Raw genomic sequence first — 26374 nt, forward strand, 5'->3', positions numbered from 1 at the left:
AGCACTATAAACATTTCTATAGATATGTATAAAGGAAATGTTTGGCTAAAACAAACGAAGGACCATTACAGGCAGAGTCAGGAGAATTCATAATGGGGAACTGAGAAATGGCAGAGAAGCTAAGTGATTACTTTGCAGTCTTCACCTAGGAAGATATAAGAAATCTCCCAGAATTAGAGATCTAAGCGACATGGGGGAATGAGGAATTGGAAGGTAATTAATATTAGTAATGAGGTTGTATTGAAGAAATTAATAATCCTGAAAGTTGGGAAGTCTCAGGAGGTAATGTTCTACATCCCAGAGTGCTGAAAGAGATAGTTATAGAGATGGTCAATGCATTGATGATCATCTTCTGAAATTCTATATTCTTGAAGAATTCCTGCAAATTAGAAGGCTGCAAATGTCACCTCACAATTTAAGACGTGAAGAGAGAAATCTCGGAATTATGTACCTGTTAGCCTTACATCAATAGTATGAAAATGCTAGAATTTATTGTAAAAGATGTGATAAATGAGCAGCTTAACTTCTTAGTAAAGGAAACAGGGTAGTATGCGGTATATTAAGATACGAGGACCATATTATTAATACCTTATACAAACACAAATATTTTATGTTTGCCTCTTGAATGCCTTATTAGTGATTAGGGGGCAGTTTAGGCAGAATCTTGGCTTTATAACAGATGTAATAACAGAGCATTATAACCAAGCAGAGTCAGCATGGCTTCATGAAGGGGAAATCATGCCTGACAAGTTTATTAGAATTCTTTGATAGCAATGAGCAGGATATATAATGGGGAACCAGTACATGTATACAGCTGGATTTCCAAAAAATGTTCAATACAGTACCACACAAAAGATTACCTAATAAAATGGTAGTGGGTAGTACATTAACATGGACAGAGGATTTGCTAGCTGATAGAAGACAGAGGATTCTCAGGAGCCTTGATAGGGAAGTGCTGAGAGGTTGTTTCCCTTGTGGGAGAGTCTAGAACCAAAGGACAAAATCTCAGAGCAATGGGTCACCCATTTAAGACAGAGATAAAGAAGAACAACTTCTTTCAGAGGATAGTGAACTTATAGAATTCTTTACCAGAGAGCTATAGAAGCTAGATCATTAACTATGTTCAAGGCTGAGATGCACAGATTTTTAATCATTAAGGGAATCAAGGATTATGGAGATAAAATAGGAAAGTGGAGATGAGGATTAGATCAGATTAATCATGATCTCATTGAATGGTGGAGCAGATTCAATGGGCTGAATGGCCTGCTTCAGCACCTATCTTATAATAATAATCCTGTATTGGATAATAATGATCTGATTGGGCATTTCAACATGAATGGGAAATCACGTTTGATGAAGTTGCTGGGAGTTTTTTTTGGGGATATTAACAAAATTGATAAAGGGAGATGGTAAACATAGTGTGCTTGGATTTTCAGAAGGCTTTTAATAGGAAGTGAGATAGGAAGTAATATACTGGCATGGATTAAGGATTGGTTAACAGGCAGAAAACAGAGTAGGAATAAAAATATCATTCTCATGTTGGCAGGCCGTAACTAGTGGGTATCGCAAGAATCAGTACTTGGGCCCGAGCTGTTTACAGTATATATCACTGATTGGGATGTGGATACCATACTTCCAAGCTGTGGATGAAACAAAGCTAGATGGGAATGAGTGTTATGAGGAAGCTGTAAAGCAGCTTCAAGGGAATTTGGATAGACTTAGTGAGTGAGCAAGAACATGTCAGATGGAGTATAAAGTGGATAAATGAGAGCTTATCCACTTTGGTAAAAGGAACAGATATGCAGAGTGTTTCTTAAATGGTAAGATATTAAAAAAGTGTAGATGTACAAATGAATCTGGTTGTTCTCATCAATAAGTAACTAAAAGCTAACATGCAGGTACAGCAGGCAATTAGGAAGGCTCATGGCATATTAGCCTCTATTGCAAGAGGATTGGAGTACAGGAATAGAAGTATTTGCTTCAGTTGCATAGTACCTCAGTTAGACTACACCTTTAGTATTATGTGCAGTTCTGGTCCTTTATCATAGGAAGGATTTTATTGTCTTAGAGGGAATGCACAAAGCTTATAATCTAGATAGTGAGAGGTTGCAGAGCTTTAGATTTAGAGGGATCTGGGTGTCCTGTATGAATCACAGAAGGCTAGTATTCAGTACAGCAAATAATTAGGAAAACTAATAGAAAGTTATTGTTTATTGTGAGGGGAATTGATTACAAAAATAGGGATCTTATGTTTCAGTTGTACAGTGAATTGATGAGAAGCAATTCAGAGATGGTTTACAGGACTAACACTGAACTGTTTCTAATGCATTTACATCTGGCCTTATATGAAACCAATACTGTACACGCACATGCTAAATGTTGTCTCACTGAAATTCATTTTGAGAAGTTTATAATGTAAAAATTTAACAATTGAAATGAAAAATGAACAGGAAAGGAACCAGAAAGCAAATGTAGGCCATAAGGAGAGTGAACAGCCACACTGTTAAGTAATCTGCTTCACAATACAAATATACATCAAGGTGAAAAACAAGTACAAAATGGAAACAAATAAAGCCTGCACACAATAATTAATTCAATCCTCCCTTATATTTTGGTGCAAGGCCAACCATTCTACTTGTTACAGGTATCTTGTTACTTGCACTTTGCTGTACAAGACAATAGGATTACTTCAGATTTACAATTGATACTTACAAAACTTTTTTGTTGATTCAGGTAGGTCTCTAGGGTCCCTTTCCTGAACTGAAGGAAGTTGATGATGCCACTCAAAATGACAATGGTACATTTTGTTTCTTTGTTGAAAACATTGGTATATCAGATGAGCAAGTGAGAAAGAAGAGGGGAAAAAATAGTATTCTGCTCATTGCTTCTGTAAAATTACACGCAAGGTGCTTCAAAGTTGTTTCGAAGATTAAGTAAATAAATAAATTAAACAATAATTCAGCAAAATGCATCCTACTGGCGTGCCTGAAAAAATAGCAATTTCTTCATCACATTTCAAAAGCATTGTTTCTTTGCTTCAATACCTAATCAACTTTATAATTGTAAAGCACATTTTACTTCATTCAATGTCAATTGCAATTATCCACAGGTTATATACAATACTTAGTGCAATTATAAAGTACAGAAAATGGGAAATCATATTTTTCCACGCACCAGTGTGAATGTAATAAATATCATCTATGTTTGTATGGGTCAGGACAAATCTCTGAATTAATAATTCACTCCTAAATGTAGTAAGAAGTCTCATTTTTTTTTTCAGAAAAACATTTCATCAATACAGGACAATCAATTGGAGGCTTGCTTTAAGCTTCAATTTTTTACACTGTTAAAAGTGCTAACGATCTGATTTAATGGCAACTTGTAGCTATTTTGCAGCACATATATCAACTTCACAGCATGCAGAGCTCAAAGGCTGTGGTGTTCAGAGAGTGGCTGTGATTTGAGGTAAGGACTCGATATTCTTTTGCCATTGCATCCCCCACATTACGAGACTATCACAATCAAACAGAATTTAGACAGGGAGGATCATTGTAGAGGAGCTAAAAAAGAAATCCATGCAGCAGCCAGATCTAGAGAAATGTTCTCAGTATATTTATGCTGCATGTGCACAGCTGTTTAACAAGTACTATTCACCAGAACTGAGAATTACCCAAGAAGTCATATTCCAAGCAGACCTTGATTGTTGGCTAAATTTGTCCTGCTTGATAATTTTATCCCCCTTTGATCTCCCTCAGAAACAGCTGATCTGCCAATAAGTGTGCACACAGATTTAGAAGTACAGCAGGTTGGCAATGTTGTCCGGTGCCACTTCCTTTGTTCAGTTTGAACATGTCTCAAGAATCCACAATACTGAAGGCTTTAAGTGAAAAGAAGCATTGCTGGGAGCTGGAGCATTCCTGCTGGCAAAGTTGGTCATACTTCTATAGGCTATAGGAAGCAAATAACTGCCCACGCCACCACGGAGCTTCAAAGAATTTGAGATCGTATTATAGTGGTGAAGAAGGCATTCAGCATGCCTCACTTCAGTGGTCAGAACATTGAATACAGGAATTGGTACGTCTTGCTGGCAAGGCCACACTTGGAATACTGTGTACAGTTTTGGTCACCCTATTATAGAAAGGATATTATTAAACTAGAAAGTGTGCAGAAAAGATTTACTAGGATGCTACCAGGACTTAATGGTTTGAGTTAAAAGGAGAAGCTAGATAGACTGGGACTTTTTCCTCTGGAGTGTAGGAGGCTATGGGGTGATCATATAGAGGTCCATAAAATATTGAGGGGCATAGATCAGCTAAATAGTCAGTATCTTTTCCCAAAGATAGGGGAGTCTAAAACTAGAGAGCATAGATTTAAAATGTGAGGGGAAGAGATACAAGAGGGTCCAGAGGGGCAATTTTTTCAGAGTGGAGTGTGTCTGGAACAAGCTGCCAGAGGTAGTAATAGAGGCGGATATAATTTTGTCTTTTAAAAAGTGTTTAGTTACATGGGTAAGATGGGTAAGGTGGGTATAGAGGGATATGGGCCAAATACAGGTAATTGGGACTAGCTTAGGGGTTAAAAGGGATAAGTTGGGCTGAAGGGCCTGTTTCCATGCTGAAAACCTCGATGACTCTCGTGTTCTGGGGAAATCACAAAAAAAAACCTGTGGATCAGAAAGCGTCCTGAATCAAATAATTCAAGAACAGTTGATTTCTGCAGTTGTCTCAAAATTGACCCTTTCACTTATTACAGGCCCACACAACAAGAAGATAGGCAGAAATGAAGAATTTCTTGAGCAAACCAGAATGGTGGCAAACTAGTGTGATCTGTGGAGGCGTGGGCAGACTATTGGAGACTAAGTGTACAGGATAGGCATAAATATTTTTGATGCTATTAACTATTGTTTAGGAAATGTTGGGACTGTACTGTACTGGATTAAATCCTTAACAGTGATGTTGGGACAGCATTCAAAATACAAGGGAGCAGTGGGTGAATTTGTCCCCAAAAGCCATTGAAAACTCAATGATATAAACACAGATGAAAGAAAGATCACCTTCAGATGTAGGAGAGACATGATGGCACCTTGTGCAAGGTTCAGCTTCCTGCACATATATTGACATCACACCACTGGTGGCTGCTGTGAACCAGTGTTGGAGCACTGCCACAATGGCCAGGAATAAATTATTGTGGTGCTTTATTGATAATAGTCCTTTTTCTATAAAACAGCTATTCTTCAACAGCTATTTTTTTCTCCCCGGGCAAGATGCTGGAATGCTCCTCTTGTAGGATGTGGGAGATCAGGGAGACCTGATCTCATCTGGTATCCCTGATGACAACACCTGCAAGAGATGCATCCAGCTGCAGCTGCTAGCAAAGCATGTTAGGGAACTGGAGAAGGAGCTTGATGACCTCCGTTTAATTCGGGAGAATGAGAAGTACATAAACAGTAGCTTTAGGGAGGTAGTTACACCTAAGCAGCAGAGCACAGAAAATTGGGTTACTGTAAGGAGAGGGAATGGAAATGTGAAAGGACAGGCAGAGCAGGGTTCCATTGTGGCCATTCCCCTCCAAAACAGGCATACTGAATTGGATATTGTTGTGGAGGATGCTTTACCTGGGACAAGCTGCGACAGCCAGAACTCTGATACTGAGTCTGGTTCTGCAGCACAAAAGGGTAGGAGGAAGAAGAGGAGAGCGCTAGTGATAGGGGACTTGATGGTCAGAGGTACGGACAGGAGGTTCTGTGGTTGGGACAGAGACTCCTGCATAGTTTGTTGCCTCCCGGGTGCCAAGGTCAGGGATGTCTCTGATCACATGCACTGCGCTCTAAAGTGGGAAGGTGATCAGCCAGATGTCGTGGTACACATTGGTATCAATGACATGGGTAGGAAGAGTATAGAGAGCTTGGAAGGAAATTAAAGAGCAGGACCCCGAGGGTAGTAATCTCAGGATTGCTACCTGTACCACATGCCAGCGAGGGTAAGAGTAGGATGCTTGGGCGGATGAACACGTGGCTGAGGAACTGGTGTAGGGGCAGCATTTCCGATTCTTGGATCATTGGGACCTCTTCTGGGACCTGTACAAGAGAGACGGGTTACACTTAAATACAAGGGGACCACTATACTTGCAGGGAGGTTTGCTAGTGTTATTGGGGACCGTTTAAACTAGATTTGCAGGGGGATGGGAACCGGAGTGCCAGAGCAGATAGTGGAGTGGGGGTAAAAAGACATGCAAAATCACAAATGGAAGGGTTGAGTGTGGTGGAAATAATCTTTTGAGGTTTGTCTATTTCAACGCCAGGAGTATTGTGGGGAAGGCAGATGAGCTGAAGGTGTGGATTGACACGTGGAAATATGACATTATAGCCATCAGTGAAACGTGGCTACAGGGGGGGCAGGACTGGCAGCTCAATGTTTCAGGTGTGATAGAGGCAGAGGGATAAAAGATGGGGGCTGTGTGGCATTGTTGGTCAGGGAAAATGTTACAGCAGTATTCAGGCAGGATAGATTCGGGAGGTTGTCTACAGAGGCCCTATGGATGGAGCTGAGAAACAGGGACTGTAGACAGGGCTTTAAACTAATTGGGGGGGGGGGAGGGTGCGAGGGTAGGTGACGTTATGATGTCTAAAGTTAAGGATAGGGTACAGGTAAGGGAAGAGGCCGAGGATGACCCAATAATAGAGGGAGTAGGGGGCGTGAGTATGGTTGGTGGCGTTACGGCAAATAGGGTCCAGGTGAAGGCTGGGATGAAAGCGCTTTATCTGAATGCACGAAGCATTCGGAATAAAGTGGATGAGCTGGTGGCGCAGATCGACACAAATGGATACGATCTGGTGGCCATTACAGAGACGTGGCTGCAAGGTGACAGGGACTGGGAGCTGAATGTACAGGGCTATCAAGTGTTTAGGAAGGATAGGCAGGAGGGAAAAGGGGGTGACGTAGCTCTGCTGATTAAGGATAGCATCAAGGTGGTAGCAAGGGAGGATATTGGAGCCAAGGAGCAGAGGGTGGAATCGTTGTGGGTGGAGATTAGGAACAGCAAAGGAAGGAAGATGCTGGTGGGTGTCGTCTATAGGCCCCCGAATAATGATCTGGAGGTGGGGCGGGCTGTTAACGCGCAAATAAGTGCGGCGTGCAGGAATGGGACGGCCGTAGTTATGGGGGATTTCAATCTGCATATTGATTGGTCGACCCATGTTGGACGCGGTGGGCTCGAGGAGTTGTTCTTGGAATGCTGCCAGGATAGTTTCCTGGAACAGTGTGTGTTGGAGCCGACGAGGGAGCGAGCTATCTTGGGTCTGGTGCTATGTAATGAGGCAGGTAGAATTAGGGACCTTGCGGTGAAGGATCCTCTTGGGGAGAGTGATCATTGTATGGTGGAGTTTCTGGTGCAGATGGAGGAGAAAGTGGGTTCCCGGACACACGTCCTTTGTTTGAATAGAGGGGAGTACGGTAGGATGAGAGAAGAATTGGCGAATGTGGACTGGGGGAGCGCGTTGGAGGGAAGGTCTGCTGAGGAGCAGTGGAGGATCTTTAAGGAGATCTTTCTTGGTGCTCAGCGGAAATTTATTCCGATGGTCAAAAAGGACCGTAGGAGGAGAGGTAATAAGCCGTGGATAACGAAGGAGGTGAAGGAAAGTGTTAAATTAAAAGCGGAGGAATTTAGAGTAGCTAAGAGTAGTGGGCGAGAAGAGGATTGGGAGAGGTTTAAATGTCAACAAGGATTGACAAAGAAGTTGATAAAGAAGGGTAGGAGAAACTATGAAGCTGGGCTAGCACTTAATATAAAAAAGGATAGCAAGAGTTTTTATAAATATATAAAAAGGAAGAGGCTGGCTAGGGTGAACGTTGGTCCTTTAGAGGATGAGAAAGGGGACCTAGTGGTAGGGGATGGGGACATGGCTAAGGTATTGAATAACTTTTTTGTGTCTGTCTTCACAGAGGAGGACGTGAATAATTTGCCGGGTGTTAGCAATGGAAAGGTGGTAGGACTGGAGGGTCTTAATGACATTACTGTTACTAGAGAGGCGGTGCTCGACAGACTGGAGGGGCTGATTGTGGACAAGTCCCCAGGACCGGATGGATTGCATCCGAGGGTGCTGAAAGAAATGGCGGAGGTGATAGTGGATGCCTTGGTCGTTATTTTCCAGACGTCACTGGATTCCGGGGAAGTGCCGGAAGATTGGAAAACGGCTAATGTTACGCCGTTGTTTAAGAAGGGTGCCAGGCAAAAGGCGGGGAATTATAGGCCGGTTAGTTTAACGTCTGTGGTAGGTAAAATGTTAGAATCCGTCATTAAGGAGGAAATTGCGAGGCATCTTGAAGGGAATTGCTTGATAGAGCAGACGCAGCACGGTTTCATTAAAGGGAAGTCACGTCTGACAAATTTACTGGAGTTCTATGAGGATGCGTCTAGGGCAGTGGATACAGGAGAGCCGGTGGATGTGGTCTTTCTGGATTTTCAGAAGGCGTTTGACAAAGTACCTCACAAGAGGTTATTGCAGAAGGTCGAGGGACATGGAGTTGGGGGTAGGGTGTTAGCGTGGATAGAGGATTGGTTGTCAAATAGGAGGCAGAGAGTGGGGGTCAATGGGTGCTATTTGGATTGGCGGATGGTGACTAGTGGAGTGCCCCAGGGGTCGGTGCTGGGGCCTCAGCTTTTTACCATTTATATAGATGATCTGGAGGAGGGAACCGAGTGAGTGTAGGGTGTCGAAATGTGCTGATGACACCAAGATTGGTGGAACGGCAAATTGTGCGGAGGGTGTGGAGAGTCTGCAGAAGGATCTAGATAGGCTGGGCGAATGGGCCAGGAAATGGCAAATGGAATTTAATGTTGGCAAGTGTGAGGTGGTCCACTTTGGTAGGAAGAATGGTAGGAAGGACTATTACTTACGTGGCGAAAAACTGCAGCAGGCAACGGTGCAGAGGGACCTCGGGGTCCTTGTGCATGAGTCGCAAAAACCCAGCCTGCAGGTGCAGCAGATGGTCAGGAAGGCTAATGGGATGCTAGCCTTCATAGCAAGGGGGATTGAATATAAAAGTAGGGAGGTCTTGCTGCAACTGTACAGGGCACTGGTGAGGCCGCAGCTGGAGTACTGTGTGCAGTTTTGGGCGCCGCACCTGCGCAAAGATATTTTGGCCTTGGAGGGAGTGCAGAGGAGGTTTACTAGGCTGATACCGGAGTTGAGGGGGTTGAGCTATGAGGAGAGGCTGAATAAACTAGGCTTGTACTCGTTAGAGTTTAGAAGAATGAGGGGAGATCTCATTGAGACGTATAAGATGATGAATGGGATGGATAGGATAGAGGTGGAGAGACGCTTCCCGCTCCAAAAAGACAGTAGGACTAGGGGGCACAGCCTCAAGATAAAGGGGGGGCGGTTTAGAACGGAGTTGAGGAGGAACTTCTTCACTCAAAGGGTGGTGAATCTCTGGAATTCTCTGCCCGTTGACGTGGTGGAGGCTGCCTCGCTAAATATTTTTAAGACGCGGGTTGATGGGTTTTTTTTATAAGAGAGGGGATTAAGGGTTATGGGGAGGGGGCGGGAAAGTGGAACTGAGCCATGACAGATCAGCCATGATCTTATTGAATGGCGGGGCAGGCTCGAAGGGCTAGATGGCCTACTCCTGCTCCTATTTCTTATGTTCTTATATTAATGGGGTTGTATTATAGACCACCTAATAGAGAGAATTGGAGGAGCAAATCAGCAGAGAGATAGCTGACAACTGCAAGAAACACAAAGTTGTGATAGTAGGGGATTTTAATTTTCCACATATAGATTGGGACTCGCAAACTGTTAAAGGTTTGGACAGGGTAGAGTTTGTAAAATGTGTTCAGGAGAATTTTCTACATCAGTACATAGATGTGCCAACTAGAGAGGATGCAATATTGGATCTCCTATTGGGAAATGAGTTAGGCAGGTGATGGATGTGAGTGTGAGGGAACACTTTGGATCCAATGATCATAATGCTATTAGTTTCAACCTGATAATGGATAAGGATAGATCTGGTCCTCGGGTTGAAGTTCTGAACTAGAAAAAGACCAAATTTGATGAGATGAGAAGGGATCTGGGAAGTGTGGATTGGCACAGACTGTTCTCTGGTAAGGATATAAATGGAAAGAGTGAGGCCTTCAAAGGATAAATTTTGAGAGTGCAGAATTTGTATGTTCCTGTCAGGATTAAAGGTAAAGTAAATAGGAATAAGGAACCTTGGTTCTCGAGGGAGATTGTAACGCTGATTAAGAGGAAGAGAGAGTTGTATGAAATGTACAGGCAGCAAGGAACAGATCAGATGCTCGAGGAGTAGAAAAAGTGCAAGAAGCTACTTAAGAGGGAAATCAGGAGGGCTAAAAGAAGACACGAGGTTGCTTTGGCAGACAGAGTGAAGGAAAGTCCAAAGAGCTTCTATAGGTATGTTAGGAGCAAAAGGATAAGTGAGGGATAAAATTGGTCCTCTTGAAGACCAGAGTGGTAGACTGTGTATGGAACCAAAAGAGATGGGGGAGATACTAAATGGTTTTTTTGCATCCATATTTACTGAGGAAACAGGCATGGAGTCTACGGGTCTACGGAAATAGGGCAAACACGTAGGGAGGTCATGGAACCTTTACAGATTAAAGTGGTGGTGGTGCTGGCTGTCTTGAGGCAAATCAGAGTGGATAAATCCCCAGGGCCGGACAGGGTATTCCCACGGACCTCGAGGAAGGCTAGTAGTGAACTTGCAGGGGCCCTGGCAGGCATATTTAAAATGTCAGTATGCACGGGGGAGGTGCCGGATGATTGGAGGGTGGCTCATGTTCCATTGTTTAAAAAAGGTTCCAAAAGAAATCCAGGAAATTATAGACCAGTATGATTGACGTCAGTGGTGGGCAAGTTATTGGAAGGTGTGATAAGGAATAGGATCTACAAATATTTGGTTAGACAGGGACTTATTTGGGAGCGTCAACATGGCTTTGTGCATGGTAGGTCATGTTTGACCAATCTATTAGAGTTTTTCGAGGAGGTTACCAGGAAAGTGGATGAAGGGAAGGCGGTGGATGTTGTCTACCTGGATTTTAGCAAGGCCTTCGATAAGGTCCCTCATGGGAGGTTAGTTAGGAGGGTTCAGTCGCTAGGTATACATGGGGAGATAGTAAATTGGATTAGACACTGGCTCAGTGGAAGAAGCCAGAGTGGTTGTGGAGGATTGCTTCTCTGGGTGGAGGTCTGTGACTAGTGGTGTGCCGCAGGGATCGGTGTTGTGTCCATTGTTGTTTGTCATCTATATCAATGATCTGGATGATAATGTGGTAAATTGGATCAGCAAATTTGCTGATTATACAAAGATTGGAGGTGTAGTGGACAGTGAGGAAGGTTTTCAAAGCTTGCAGAGGGATTGGACCAACTAGCAAAATGGGCTGAAAAATGGCAAATGGAATTTAATGCAGACAAATGTGAGGTATTGCACTTTGGAAGGACAAACCAAAGTAGAACATACAGGGTAAAATGGTAGGACTCTGAAGAGCGCAGTTGAACAGAGGGATCTAGGAATACAGGTACAGAATTCCCTAAAAGTGACGTCACGGGTGGATAGGGTCGTAAAGAGTGCTTTTGGTACATTGGCCTTTATAAATAAGAGTATCGAGTATGAAAGTTGGAATGTTATGGTAAGGTTACATAAGGCATTGGTGAGGCCGAATTTAGAGTATTGTGTGCAATTTTGGTCACCTAGTTACAGGAAGGATGTAAATAAGGTTGAAAGAGTGCAGAGAAGGTTCACAAGGATGTTGCTGGGATTTGAGAAGCTGAGTTAGAGAGACATTGAATAGGTTAGGACTTTATTCCCTGGGACTTAGAAGAATGAGGGGAGATTTGAAGAGGTGTATAAGATTTTGATGGGTATAGATAGAGTGAATGCAAGCAGGCTTTTTCCACTAAGGCTAGGGGAGAGAAAAACCAGGGGGCATGGGTTAAGAGTGAAAGGAGAAAAGTTTAAAGGGAATATTGGGGGGTGGGGGGTGCTTCTTCACGCAGAGAGTGATGGGAGTGTGGAATGAGCTGCCGGATAAAATGGTAAATGCGGGGTCACTTTTAACGTTTAAGAAAAACTTGGACGGGTACATGGATGAGAGGGGTGTGGAGGGATATGGTCCAAGTGCAGGTCAGTGGGACTAGGCAAAAAATGGTTTGGCACAGACAAGAAGGGCCAAAAGGCCTGTTTCTGAGCTGTAAATTTTCTATGGTTCAACTCAGTATGAACATTAAGAACATAAGAAATAGGAGCAAGAGTAGGCCATCTAGCCCTTCGCGGCTGCCCCGCCATTCAATAAGATCATGGCTGATCTGAAGTGGCTCAGTTCCACTTTCCCGCTTTCTCCCCATAACCCTTAATCCCCTTGCCTACCAAAAACCCATCTACCCGCGTCTTAAATATATTTAGCGAGGTAGCCTCCACCACTTCAACAGACAGAGAATTCCAGAGATTCACCACCCTTTCAGTGAAGAAGTTCCTCCTCAACTCTGTTCTAAACTGCACCCCCCCCTTATCTTGAGGCTGTGCCCTCTAGTCCTGCTGTCCTTTCTGAGCGGGAAGAACCTCTCCACCTCTACCCTATCCATCCCTTTCATCATCTTATATGTCTCAAAACTAACGGAGAACTGAAATTTTGATTTTTCTACAAAACAGAGAAGTGAGAAAGCATACTAACAGATTCAGAAAGGAAGGGAGAAAAAGAAACATGCAGGGAAGTAATTAATAAAATTGACAAAATCAGCAGGATTATCAGTGGAATTTTTTAAAAGATAATCTCAGTCAAATAATGAAGAGAAATATTAAGACATTTTTTAAGTTTAAAAACTTGGGGACCAGATGCAAGTCAAAATAAGTGTGAGAACAAGGATATTGCTCAACTATGCAAAGTTATTTATACCATAGGATAGTAGAATGCCAAGCAGAGGATGCGACATATAGTTCTTGAAGTTAATTTAAATTTTCATTTAACTTTGCCCATTTTCAAAACATACCATAGATCTTTTCTACATGATGTTTCCCTATTTTGATGATGTTAACATATTTCATAAGCTTACATTTGCTTTCAATGCAATGTGAATTCGAAAACAGGAGAAAACATTCAACTCTTCTGGTTTGCTTCTGACCAAAAAGGATGTCTGTTCAAATCTCAATCCAGAGATTTAGGTACATAATCTAGGATGGCACATCCTTGCAATACTGAGGGAAGATTCAGAATTGCAGGAACTGTTTTTTAGATGAGATGTTGAACCAAAATCTCATCTACTTGCTCTAGTGCACAAAAATGGCCCCATAACAGTTTTCAAGAAATAACAACAGCTGGGGTTCTCCCCAAATAAATTCTAAGTGTTGAATTTGCGTGAAAATTGGAGTAAATCACACTGGTTCGTTCAGTGGGAGTACAGAGAAGAATCTCCCATTCTCTATACACTGAAAAGTGCACTAATGTAAACAGCACTAAAAATCAGTGGGTGGGACTTACCCCCATTGGAGAGGCCAGCAGCATCGTACTGAGCGGGCCACTACGCATGTGCCAATCTGTCAATGCCGAGATCGGCACATGTGGAGTGGCCCCTGTCTGCTGACCAGCTCGATCGCTGGCCAGCCCCACAAACCTGCAATGCCGGCCCTCTCGCCCCTCCCCGCAAGCTTGCCCGGGATCACCTCCCACAACGCCTCAGCGTCAAGCCTTGACTGTTGGCCTCTGTTCCTCTGCTCGCAATCCCAAAGTGCAGACTGGCAGTGGAACCGTCCACCTCCGCCAATCCCATTAGGCCCCACCTCAATCAAGCCCTGCCCTAAAGGGCAGTGCCAAAGTGCCCCTTGGGCACAGGCTAGCACTGCCAAGGTGCCACTGCCCAAGGGACATCCCTTCCATCCATGGCGCCCAACCCTCTGGGCCCTTGATTGTCCCCCCTTCACTCCAGCAGGGTCAGATCGCCAGTTCCCCAAAAGTGGGAGCTACTGTAAACCCTGGCTGTCAGGGGAGAATGCTAGTGGGCTTGTGCATCAGTCCTGAGCTTGCTAATAGCATTTAAATTACATTGAAATTCAAATTAATAAGAATTATGCAACATCACACCTACTTCTGGCACAGAGCTGATGGCGTCAGAAATCTAGTGCTGGAATACACTGGGCATAGGGCCCCACTGAAATCTCCCATCCTGCTGAGCTAAAAAAGCAGCGCAGCTGGATGGGAGCATCGTCTCCAACATCTTTGTGTCCTGACTGGTACTTATCCATCAATCAATATAATTGATTTGCTAGTTATTTATCTCACAGTCTTTGGCAATTGTGCCACCACATCTATCTAAAGGAAGAAGCCATAAAAGAAATCCATACAAATACAGACGGTAATGTCACTATGTGACTGCATGACATAATAAAGAAGTTAGTGAAAATCAAAAAGTAGCCTTTGAGAAAATTTCAATAAGAGCCCTTGAAAAATAAATTTTATTTAAGTTGATTAATGTTCCTGTTTTGGTATATACATTTATGACAGTTGCATTTACCATATTTGACATAAATTAATTTAGAAATGTGGAAAACTTACTAGGGTTCAAGAGATCACTCATCTCAAAGTATGGGACTGAGCATAGTGATATTAAATTCTGCCTGAGAGAGACATAAAGATTAGTTTACAAAATGTTATAGGATCTCACAAATTAAAAACCAGCACATTATTTAATAGTAAACATTTGCTGCAATGCAAATGTGAACAAAATTCTACAAAACTTAAAATCTGCTTAGTATAAAACATTATATAAATAAACACAGCTTAACCGTTTAACATACAATTAATGTTCGTCACAATTTATCTACCAGTAAATAACTATGTAGAATTTATTGCTTTTAAAAAGTCAGCCAAGCTTTTGGATTAGATCAGTAACAGGGATTTGTGTAGTAACAGCAAAGAGCTCCATCAACATGATAAATGACTACCAGAATCCAAGGGATGAAAAGCCAAGACGAATATTATCACTAGGAACTTCATTGGGGTTTTTACCACTTTGGCATCATAACATCACCAAAAACAAAAATTATGAGCATAATAAGTGGGTGTTTCTGTCAATCTTCAACAAAAGTTATGGTGAGGGAGTGGGAGAAGCTGTGACCACAATTCCAGTGTATGTACAACATAAGTGTCAGTCACCACTGCAAAACCTCCTTTCCAAAATAAATGGGATGAGCTCAGAGGAGAATTTAAATTAACCTCAATTCTGCAGGCCAGAAAAATGGTTAATTGGTGACCTCACCAAAGCATCCAAAATATTAAACCGTATTGATAACATAAAACTAAAACATTTTGAAGACAGAATCATCAGGTCAGAGGGCATAAAGTTAAATTGATGCAAAGACTCAAGTCTGATAAATCTGTAATTGAGTCATAACCATTAGAACTAGAACTTACACACCAGATAGCATATATCATTAAAGTGCCAAAGAAAAATGGAGGGGAAACTTGTAAGGCACAAGTTTCTTTGTAAAGAAAGCACTTGAGATCAGATGAAGTTTCTTGGAATTAGAACAATTAAAACAACTCTATTTTAAAAACATATAGAAATAATGGGAACCGTTTTTAAAGAGTGGACTGGAGTTATAAGCAATAACTGCCTTTTCATCTCAGGTGTTTATGGGCATGACATGATAAACCTTTACTTCTCAGAGTTTTATAAATTAAGTAATCTTTGACTTGATATAGTTGGCATATTTCAGGAAGCAGTCATTAAAAAAAAAGAAAATCAGAAGAGTGTACTCTTCAAGTGTAAAGTCTGGCTTTGCTGGACATAAAATTCATAGAAACATAGAAACTAAGAAACTAGGAACAGGAGTAGGCCATTCAGCCTATGAAGCCTGCTCCCCCATTCAATATGATTATGGCTAATCCTACCTCAATGCCAGATTCCTGCTTTGTCCCCATACCCTTTGATTTCATTAAAATCTAACAATGAATCTATCTCTTCCTTGAATACATTCAGTGACTAGACCTCCACAGCCTGCTGTGGTAGAGAATTCCACAGATTCAGTATCCTTTGAGTGAAGAAATCTTTCCTCACCCCAGTCCCAATTGGTCTACTCTGTAACCCAAAACTGTGTCCCCTGTTTCTAGACTCCCCAACCAGGGAAAACATCCTCCCTGCATCCATTATCTCCAGTTAGAATTTTATATGTTTCAGTCAGATCTCCTCTCATCTTTAAAAATTTTAGTGAACACAGGCCCAATCGAAGGAATTTCTCCTCATACGAGATCCCCACCAACCCTAGCAAATTTCCGACGCACACCCTCTCTGACAAGTATGTCCTTTCCTGGGGGGAGAGACCAAAACTGCATGCAATACTCAAGGTGTAGTCTCACCAAGACCTGTAAAACTGCAGCAAGACACCCCTATTTCTGAACTCAAATCCTTTTGCAACGAAGACCAATATACCAATTGCCTTCCTAATTGCTTGCTGCACCTGTCTCTCCACTTTCATTGACTGGTGTACTAGGACACCGAGATCTCTTTGTACATCCCCACTCCCAACATAACAGCATTTAAATAATACTCTTCCTTTCTGTTTTTCATGCCAAAGTATAAAATTTCTCATTTAGCCACATTGTACCGCATCTGCCATCTGTTTGCCCAGTCATTCAACACATCTAGATCACCTTGAAGCCTCCTTGCATCCTCAACTCACAATTCTGCCCTGATGTGTGTTGCCAGCAAATTTGGAAATGTTACATTTGGTTCTCTCATCCAGATCTAATACATAATGAACAGTTGGGGCTCAAGCACAGATCCCTCTGGTACCCCATTAGTCAATGCCTGCCTCTTGGAAAAAGGCCCATTTATCCCACTCTCTGTTCCTGTTTGTCAACCAACTCTTGATCCATGCCAATATATTACCCCCCAATTCCATGTCCTTTAACTTTGCTCACTAACCTCTTACAAGGGACCTTATCAAAAACCTTCTGTCGGTCCGAATACTCTATATCTGCTGGTTCTCCTTTACCTATTCTACTAGTTACATACTCAAAACACTCCAGTAGATTTGCTAAGCATGATTTGTCTTTGATAGACCTATGCTGACTTTGTCCAATCCTGTTAATGCTTTTCAAATGTTCTGTTATCACAGGCAATAAAGGTACTTTTCAGGTCACAGGAGTTACCAGACCAATGTCACTGAATCAGAGGAATACATAGGATCAATGTAAAATTTGTGATGCACACCCATCCAATACCTTTCCTATAATCTATACAAAACAATTGTCAATATTCAGGTTTTGGAGTTCATTAAGACTAATTAAATATATAAGAGCCAAGTACACAAACTCATCTTATTTGTACAAATCACTCATGCTGTTTGAATTGGAGATCGTACCAAACCGTGATAGATGTACATAAGAACATAAGTAGTAGGAGCAGGAGTAGGCCATCTAGCCCTTCGAGCCTGCCCTGCCATTCAATAAGATCATGGCTGATCTGAAGTGGCTCAGTTCCACTTTCCCGCTTTTTCCCCATAAGCCTTAATTCCCTTGCCTACCAAAAACCTATCTACCCGTGTCTTAAATATATTTAGCGAGGTAGCCTCCACCACTTCAACAGGCAGAGAATTCCAGAGATTCACCACCCTTTCAGTGAAGAAGTTCCTCCTCAACTCTGTTCTAAACTGCACCCCGCCCCCCCTTATCTTGAGGCTGTGCCCTCTAGTCCTGCCGTCCTTTCTGAGCAGGAAGAATCTCTCTACCTCTACCCTATCCATCCCCTTCATTATCTTATACGTCTCTATAAGATCCCCTCTCATCCTTCTAAACTCCGAGTACAGACCCAGTCTATTTAGTCTCTCTTCATAGTCCAACTCCCTCATCTCCGGTATCAGCCAAGTGAACCTCCTCTGCACTCCCAAGGCCAAAATATCCTTGCGCAAGTGCGGCAACCAAAACTGCACACAGTACTCCAGCTGCGGCCTCACCAGTGCCCTGTACAGTTGCAGCAAGACCTCCCTGCTTTTATATTCTATCCCCCTCGCTATAAAGGCCAGCATATCATTGGCCTTCTTGATCACCTGCTGCACCTGCAGACTGGGGTTTTGCGACTCATGCACAAGGACCCCCAGGTCCCTCTGCATTGTAGCACCCTTTAAATAGTAATCCCTCCTACTATTATTCCTGCCAAAGTGGATAACCTCACACTTGCTAACATTGTACTCCATCTGCCAGGTCCTCGCCCACTCGCTCAGCCTATCTAGATCCCTCTGCAGACTTTCCACACAATTTGCTTCTCCACTCATCTTTGTGTCATTAGCAAATTTCGTCACCCTACACTCAGCCCCCTCCTCCAGATCTTCTATATACATGGTAAATAGCTGAGGCCCCAGCACCGATCCCTGCGGCACTCCACTAGTTACCAACCGCCAATCAGAATAGCACCCATTGATACCAACTCTCTGCCTCCTATTAGACAACCAATCCTCTATCCACGCTAACACCTTACCCCCAACTCCATGCCCCCTAACCTCCTGAAGTAACCTTTTGTGCGGCACCTTATCAAACGCCTTTTGAAAATTGAGAAACACCACATCCACCGGTTCCCCTCTGTCTACCGCACTAGTCACATCCTCATAGAATTCCAATAAATTTGTCAAACACGACTTCCCCTTAACGAAAACGTGCTGCGTCTGCTCTATCAAACAATTCTTCTGTAGGTGCCTCGCTATTTCTTCTTTGATGATGGATTCAAGCATTCTTCCAACAACAGACGCTAAACTAACCGGCCTATAATTCCCTGCCTTTTGCCTGCTACCTTTTTTAAATAGCGGCGTAACATTAGCCATTTTCCAATCTTCCAGCACTTCCCCAGAATCCAGCGAAGTTTGGTAAATAATCACCAACGCATCTACTACCACCTCTGCCATTTCCTTCAGAACCCTGGGACGCATTCCATCTGCTCCTGGGGATGTCCACCATCAGTCCCGCTAGTCGATCAAGCGCTACCTCTCTAGTGACAGTAATCGCATTCAGGCCCTCAACTCTTACCATCTTTCTATCTTTAATATCCGGCAAACTATTCGCGTCCTCCTCCGTGAAGGCCGAGGCAAAAAACTTATTTAAGGCCTCAGCCATTTCCTCATCTCCCACCATTAAATCCCCCCCTCTCATCCTCTAAGGGTCCAACATCATTTTTAGTTGCAACAGAAATAAAGAAAATAGGAGCAAGCAATTAGGCCCCTCAAGCCTGCAATGCCATGCAACGTGATCATGGCTGATGCTTTACCTCAATTGAATACAACCGCTCTCTCCCCATATCCCTTGGCGCTTTTAGTGTCAAGAAATCTATTTCCTTCTTAAATACATTCAGTAACTTCAATTTGATCATTAATCTGACACAGATCAAATGCTAAGACCTTCATTAAGGTTGATAGGTTTCTCCAGTATTCTCCAAATAAGACTGAAAATTGATTGGTGAGGAATATTTAAACCACTAGGGTGAATAAATGAATAAATACAAAAAGTTGTAACAAAGAGATTGATAGTTCACTTATATACATCAAAGCTCCAAAAAAAACTCATGTTTTATTTTCATATACCCAACATGCCTTGTTCCCCAAAATTACTCTGATACTTACATGCAGACATACAGATTCATAATTGGGATAAAACCTTCAGAAAGCTGAGGATATGGTGTATTTTCATCTCCAGGCATCTATATATAAAACAAACAAGTTTATTTACAATGTATAAAAGTGTGCTTCAATAAATATATTCCATTTTCAAGACACACCTTTCAGAAGATGACAGGAGGTTTTTTGCAATAAGGAATGTCCTGCAACGTTAAAGTCAAATGCTTTCAGGTACTTTATCCAACATATCATGTTGCAAAGAAAGACACACTATTTCACGCAACTAGTGTATTCAAATTCTGATAACTTGGTAACATTAAAACAGATCTAACTTGCACTTATTTCAGTCTATATCTTTTTAGACATTATTCTAGCTCTGAATACCAACAAATCAGATGTATGCATCAGATGCACCCTTAGATGACCATGCAAAGAACTGTTCAAAAGTGAGTGATCTGGTAGCCTTCGTGAGTGAGTCACTGGTATGCCAAGATTAACTGTTTATAAGTCAGGAGGAACAATGATACTGAAAATAAGGCCAAGAAATGCGCCTTGCAAAGAATTGTTAGTGTAGATTAGAATAAACAAAGCCATACTCATATATAATTGTCGATTTTCATATGTTACAACATGAAGCCAAGGTCTTTTTCCTAGGGTGTGGGAATTGAAAACTAGAGAACACAGATTTATGGTGAGAAAGGAAAGATATAAAAGGGGCCTGAGGGGCAGTTTTTTCCTCATAGAGGGTGGTGCGTACATGGAATGAGCTGTCAGGGAGGTGGGAGAGGTGGGTGCAATTACAACATTTAAAAGACAATTGGACAGGTACATGGATAGGAAAGGTTTAGACAAATATGGGCCAAATGTGACTAGTTCCGTTTAGGAAACCTGGTCAGCAAGAATGCGTTGGACTGAAGGGCCTGTTGCCGTGCTGCATATCCCTGTGGCTCTCTTACAGTTAACCCGACCATCCTACTACAGTTGACATGTGTGCAGCATTAGAAAGCAAAAACACTATATTCATAATTTTTCCCAAAATTCTTCCCAAGGTCCTACTAACCATGTAAAAGCAATCTGGTCGTGCATCAAAGACAATCTGTAGACATTTCATATACAATCGCTGTACAGAATCCGGCTGTTGAAAAAAATAAAAATTATCAATGTGCCAGAGTAGTTAAGATCAAATGCTTCACGTTCAATGCAGGAAAAGAATCAACATTGTTGTGATGTTTAGCTAATAAACTGGGTAGCTGTGGGTATCAGATATCATAACTTAGGTTAGTAAACTGTTTGGAAACATTATGTTTCAAATAATTGCTTGATTTCCTTCTTTGGTTTGGCTCTATTACAAAGTGTAGCAGCTGGAATGTTTTAGTTATATGCTAAGCTTTTTTAAGTCTATTTATTGCTGTCACTAATTGGCTTACATTAACACTGCAATGAAGTTACTATGAAAATCTCCCAGTTGCCACACTTCGGCATCTATTTGGATATGGAGGGAGAATTTAGCATGGCCAATGCACATCTTTCGTACTGTGGAAGGAAACCGGAGCACCCAGAGGAAACCCATGCAGACACGGGGAGAAGGTGCAGACTCCATACAGACAGGGACCCAAGCAAGGAATCTAACCTGGGTCCCTAGCGCTGTGAGACAACAGTGCTAACAACCATGCCACCACCATACTAGTCACATCTATCGAATTTTTTCCAGAGTAAAATTACACTTTACAAAAATTTGTAAGCCCAATCCCTATCTATGTGAAAATGCAAAGGTTTGTTGGCACTGTTTTTAAAAACATGAAGTCACCTTGCATTGATTCAGTTCTTGAAATAACTTTTCCCATTCAATATTCAATCTATTAGTTTCCATCAGAACAACTATTTTATTTTGCCTATTATCTAGCTGCATGGGCTCAATTTTCCATTCAAAAATTCTAATCAAAATACATCTACATCACTCTCAGAAATCTTTTAATTTTCTTTCTAAAAATGTGCCCTCATCCAAAATGCCATAGACTAGGACCTCTCCTTCCAATTGCTAAATATTTAACTCATTTAATCAAATATATATAAAATGTTACAGATGACAGTTCAAACATATTAATGGACAAATATCTTTGAGAAAAGAAATAATTTAACCATGATTTCCAACTTGTTCAAACTCATTGTGAAGAGTATGGTGCTCTAAAACCGGCATGAAGAGGAATTAGCTTGTAGTTGGCTTTAAGAATGTGTTTATAGAAATTAGACCTCTTAGACCAAAAAGAACATAGCTCCACCACAATATAAAAAGCATTCCATTATTTAATACTCCTGTCCTTACAAAACAATGCCTATTTGGGTGCAAACAACAGTATGAAAGGGCAGCTTTACAACATCAAAATACTTACCTTTGATAAGTCAGCTTTTGTGAAATTGTTAGCTTCTGATCCACTTAAAATGTGCTTGCGACAAAAATTCACAATAAAATCCAATTTGCAAATGGGATACGGAAGTCTGTTGTCCCCATCCATTTGGGCTATCAAGGAAACAACAATATTTTAGAAACCAGATTAGCCTTGTTTAATGTTTGTACACATAACACAGACTGTAGCTGAGCAAGAAATCATTACTTTTGTCTCAATTTATGAGTTACCAACATCTATGTATCATGTTTCTCCTTTTTTTGAATGTAGGTCATCACCTCTACACAAATACTGCATTATCAAAAAGGTAAACTCACAGATTACCAAATAGTTTCACCATCAGAGAACAGAGCTCCATATGCCCAAGATCTTTGACGCAACATATGAGGGCTTGAGAATTATTTGGCAGTGAGTTATGAGCTTTTTAATCTCCTAAGAAATAAGGTCCAAGCAGCTCAGCGAAGGATAAAACCTCATATAGAGGAAAATCATACCAAAAGTTAAGTTAACCTTCTCCCTATTTATTCACCAACCATAGACTGGTATCTTGAAGTTTCAGCATCCAGTGAGTGCAACGGATCCAGCAGTGCTTTTGTCTACAGTTGCCCTGCATTGGAGATAACTTTTAAAGGTGACTGCCTTCTGAACTGAACAGTGTGCAGTACAGGAAGTTATACACAGCAAGCACAAAAGCACTCTTTGCAATGTCAACCATTTCTAATTTACTATGAAGGTCTCAAGATTTAGCTAAAGAATTTGAAAAGTCAATTACTATGTGTTAATCTTCCAGCTACAAAGACAGTGTAACCGAAAATGAAAAAGCACAAATAAGGACATTGGTGCTGACAGTAGCAAGGGAAAGAATATACAAGAAAGAATCGAGAACAAGGCATCATCAAAAGTTTTTGAGATCACGCAGGGGAAAGGGAAAGTCTGGTGACCTATTATTTTCCAGGTTGTTGGATCACTCAATGATATGGGGAAGATTAACAAATAAATGATAGCTTTTTAATCATTTTCACGGTTAAACATTCAAAAAAAAGTTTTCCATGCTGATGAACATATCCAATTTGATCCATGGACATCACATATTAGATAGCAGGTGTGCACTAACATGAAAAACAGTATCCAGTCAGTGGATACACCAATTATCAAACAGGGCTTCAAGAGCTAAGTGGAAATTTAACTCATAATACCATGCCTTCAAGTTGCTGGTGAGAATTTACAAGAAATTTCTAAAATATTTGGCATTGTTTAAATTCATATGAACTAATATAAACTCATTACATGAAGCTGCAGTATTTGCAAAACTTCTGCACTGACTTCATATTTGAAGAACAAATAAGGTCACAACAGGGCAGCTGCAAATAAGCATTGGCTGCTGTCCAATTTCAATTCAAAGAGCCAGATGGACTCAGATGTCTTGGAGAAAATATTGCCTGCCAGGGCTAGGTATGCAAAAGCAGTACGTATCATCCTTACTAACTTAGCACAAGCACCCCCACCCACAATTAATTACCCAAAAAAAACTGATGTTTGAAGGAAGTGCATTTGATCCATATCTCTATAATTAATAGAAAGCAAAAGACCCTAATTCATGAACATATTAATATTTCATTGGCAATTCTGTACCAAAACATAAACTAAATAATCCAAAATGCTGCCTATTGGAATCCTGATCATGTTTTTAATTTTATTAGCTTTACTTGTATTGAGTGACTTCGACTGTACTGGTACGGGCCTGACAGAACAATTAAACAAACAACATGGAGAAGTTAAAATACTATGCATAATTCAAAAGTCAATTCTCATCTGAGACGTTGCGTTAGAACTAAAAGTTTCACCTTTCAAATCATCACAAGCCAGTAACATGTCCCACAGAGAACCTAAACTATCATCTCTGAACCCCTATTTATCTATATTGTTAGATACCTTTCACTTTTGTTAGACCTTGTTTACGATCATCTTCAACCGTTATTACTGTTGGTTTGTGGGAGCCAAACTATGTTGCAAGATGGCTCAACTAAAGAGCGGCATTTTCAAGCAGTTTTTAGATCAATAAAGCTGAAAAGGGGATCTGAATCTGCAATAATGCATTTCATCTTTTTAAAATTTATTTTACGTGTAAGCAACTAAATGTTGTTATACATCAATTCTTTCTTGATTCCTGTTGTTTCATGTTAAACTTACATTTTACTTGCATTCTGCGAGGATTTCTCCAATGGTTATCATAAGCAACTTCATCTATATTGATTTGCCATCTCCAGTCTCAATAACAGAAAGATTCCCAAACTCCATAAACATCAACTTGTCTAACCCTAGCTAAATCCCACTGGTTCACCATCCTCCAATGCCCCAATTTTAAGATTTCAGTCCCTATATTTTAATCTGGACAATGTCTTGCCCATTCCTATACATGTAACCTCCTCCAGCCTCCATTTTTCCAAAAAACTCCACTCATCTATTCTTATCCAAAACATTCCATCTCCCCTGTCTCCTTAAAAAAAGTCAACTCTTTCAGCCAACATCCTGAATTTATATTGCATATAATTTGGCATCACATCTTAGGGCACTTTACTGGAGTTTTACGATCAAAATTCATGAAAGGAAACATTCGGGCACTGGTTAAAGAGTTAGGGTTAGGGAGCATCTTAAGAGAAGTAGAATGGCTTAGGAAAGAATTCCAGAGCTTACTACCTAAGATATCTGAAGGCATAATTAACAGAGGTTTGAAGGAATAATGGAAATTTATAGCACGGAAGGAGATCATTCAGCCCATCATGTCTGCCCAGGAGGACAAGTAGTCATCCAGCCTAATCTCACTTCATAGTTCTTGGTCCATGGCCTTGTAGGGCATATTCATGTACCTATTAGACGTTGTGAAGGTTTCTGCCTCTTCCACTCTTTCAGAGAATGGGTTTCAGATTCCAGACAACCGCTGGGGGAAAAAAATTCTTCTCAAATCTCCTCTTAATTTCATACATCTTCTCCTAAATCTATGCCCACTGGTTCTTGATCCTCAACCAAAGAAAACAGGATCTTCTTATGCACTTTATCTTGACTTGTCATTATTCTATTCACTTCAATAAGGTCTCCCCTCAGCTTCCTCCCAAAGAAAACAATCCTAGTTTAGCCAAACGCTTTCCTCATAACTAAGTTACACAGACCAGACAATATCCTCATAAATTTCCTCCGGACCTGCTCTGATTCAATCACGTCTTTCCTACAGTGCTACATGTAAATAGAACCCCAGCTGTGTCCTAATAAGTGTTTCAGAATTCCAGAATAACATCCACGTTCTTATTCTATGTGGTGGGTAATAAAGGCAAGTATCTGACTGTATATACCCTCTTGCCCACTTTACCAAGCTGTCCTGTACTCCAAGTCTCTCCACTCCTCAACACTTCTCAGTATTGGACTGTTTATTGTGTATTTCTTTGCTTTGTTAGTCTTCCCCAAATGCATTTCCGTGAAAAAACTCTACTTGCTCATGTTCTGTGCATTCATGCATTGACATCTTCCTGCAGTCTAAAGTTTCCTTCATTGTCAACCTCTCAGTCAATTTTTTTTGGGGGTAAAACTTAGGATGAAAGCCAGCCCCAAACCAAGGACCTCCTGTATAGTGATGTAGCTGAAGTGACAGATTCAGTGCACCACCCAAGGTTTGACTATGGCACCTGGAAGTCATAAGTTGGCAAAAGAGAGAAATGGCAACATTTCCCATGGACTCGTACTGTCTGTATGGAGTTTGCACATTCTCTTGTGTTTGGATGGGTTTCCTCCCACACGCCAAAGATGTGCAGGTTAGAGTTATTGGCCATGTTAAATTGCTCCTTAGTATTATGGGGACTAGCAGGTTAACATGTGGGGTTATGGGGATAAGGCCTGGGTTGAATTCTTGTCTGTGCAGACTCAATGGGCCAAATGGCCTCCTGCACTGTAGGGATTCTATGATACAGCTTGCCTGTTGGTGCCAACACCAAAGACCCATCAGCATCATTACGCTCATTAACCCTCTGCTACCACATTAAAAACTCAATCAAGTTACTTAAACTTAATTTGTGCTTATTTTCCTTAATTAATGCACGCTTGTCCAAGTGATTTTTTTTTTCCAGATGACTGTTTCTAAAGATTTACCCAATACTGAGATTTAATACACTGGGCTGTAGTTGCTGGATTTATCTTTGAACTCTTATTTGAGCACCAGTATATTTTCAATTATCTAGTCTTCTGGCACCAGTCCCATATTCAAGAAGAATTGAAAGATCAGGCTCAGTATCTCTTCATATCCTCCCCTACTTTCTCAATGTTCTGGGATGCATCCCATCTAATCCCAGTGGTTTACCACCTTTTAAGTAC

General features: G+C 41.3%; 1 protein-coding gene across 1 annotated transcript in view; it reads right to left on the bottom strand.

The window, feature by feature from the left end:
* nuf2 (UF2 component of NDC80 kinetochore complex) overlaps positions 1-26374 on the bottom strand; it is a 46516-nt gene that overhangs the window by 18352 nt on the left and 1790 nt on the right. Inside the window, exons 2-6 of the mRNA XM_080196617.1 lie at positions 22001-22128; positions 20671-20745; positions 19617-19693; positions 14563-14624; positions 2713-2810 (exon numbers count right to left, since the gene is read on the bottom strand). Coding sequence (XP_080052743.1) covers positions 2713-2810; positions 14563-14624; positions 19617-19693; positions 20671-20745; positions 22001-22123 — 435 coding nt within the window. The 5' untranslated portion in view covers positions 22124-22128. The remainder of the gene's footprint in view (positions 1-2712; positions 2811-14562; positions 14625-19616; positions 19694-20670; positions 20746-22000; positions 22129-26374) is intronic.

This window comes from Carcharhinus amblyrhynchos, chromosome 9 (assembly GCF_965287045.1).
Source record: "Carcharhinus amblyrhynchos chromosome 9, sCarAmb.v2.hapA, whole genome shotgun sequence".
NCBI classification, from domain to species: Eukaryota; Metazoa; Chordata; class Chondrichthyes; order Carcharhiniformes; family Carcharhinidae; genus Carcharhinus; species Carcharhinus amblyrhynchos.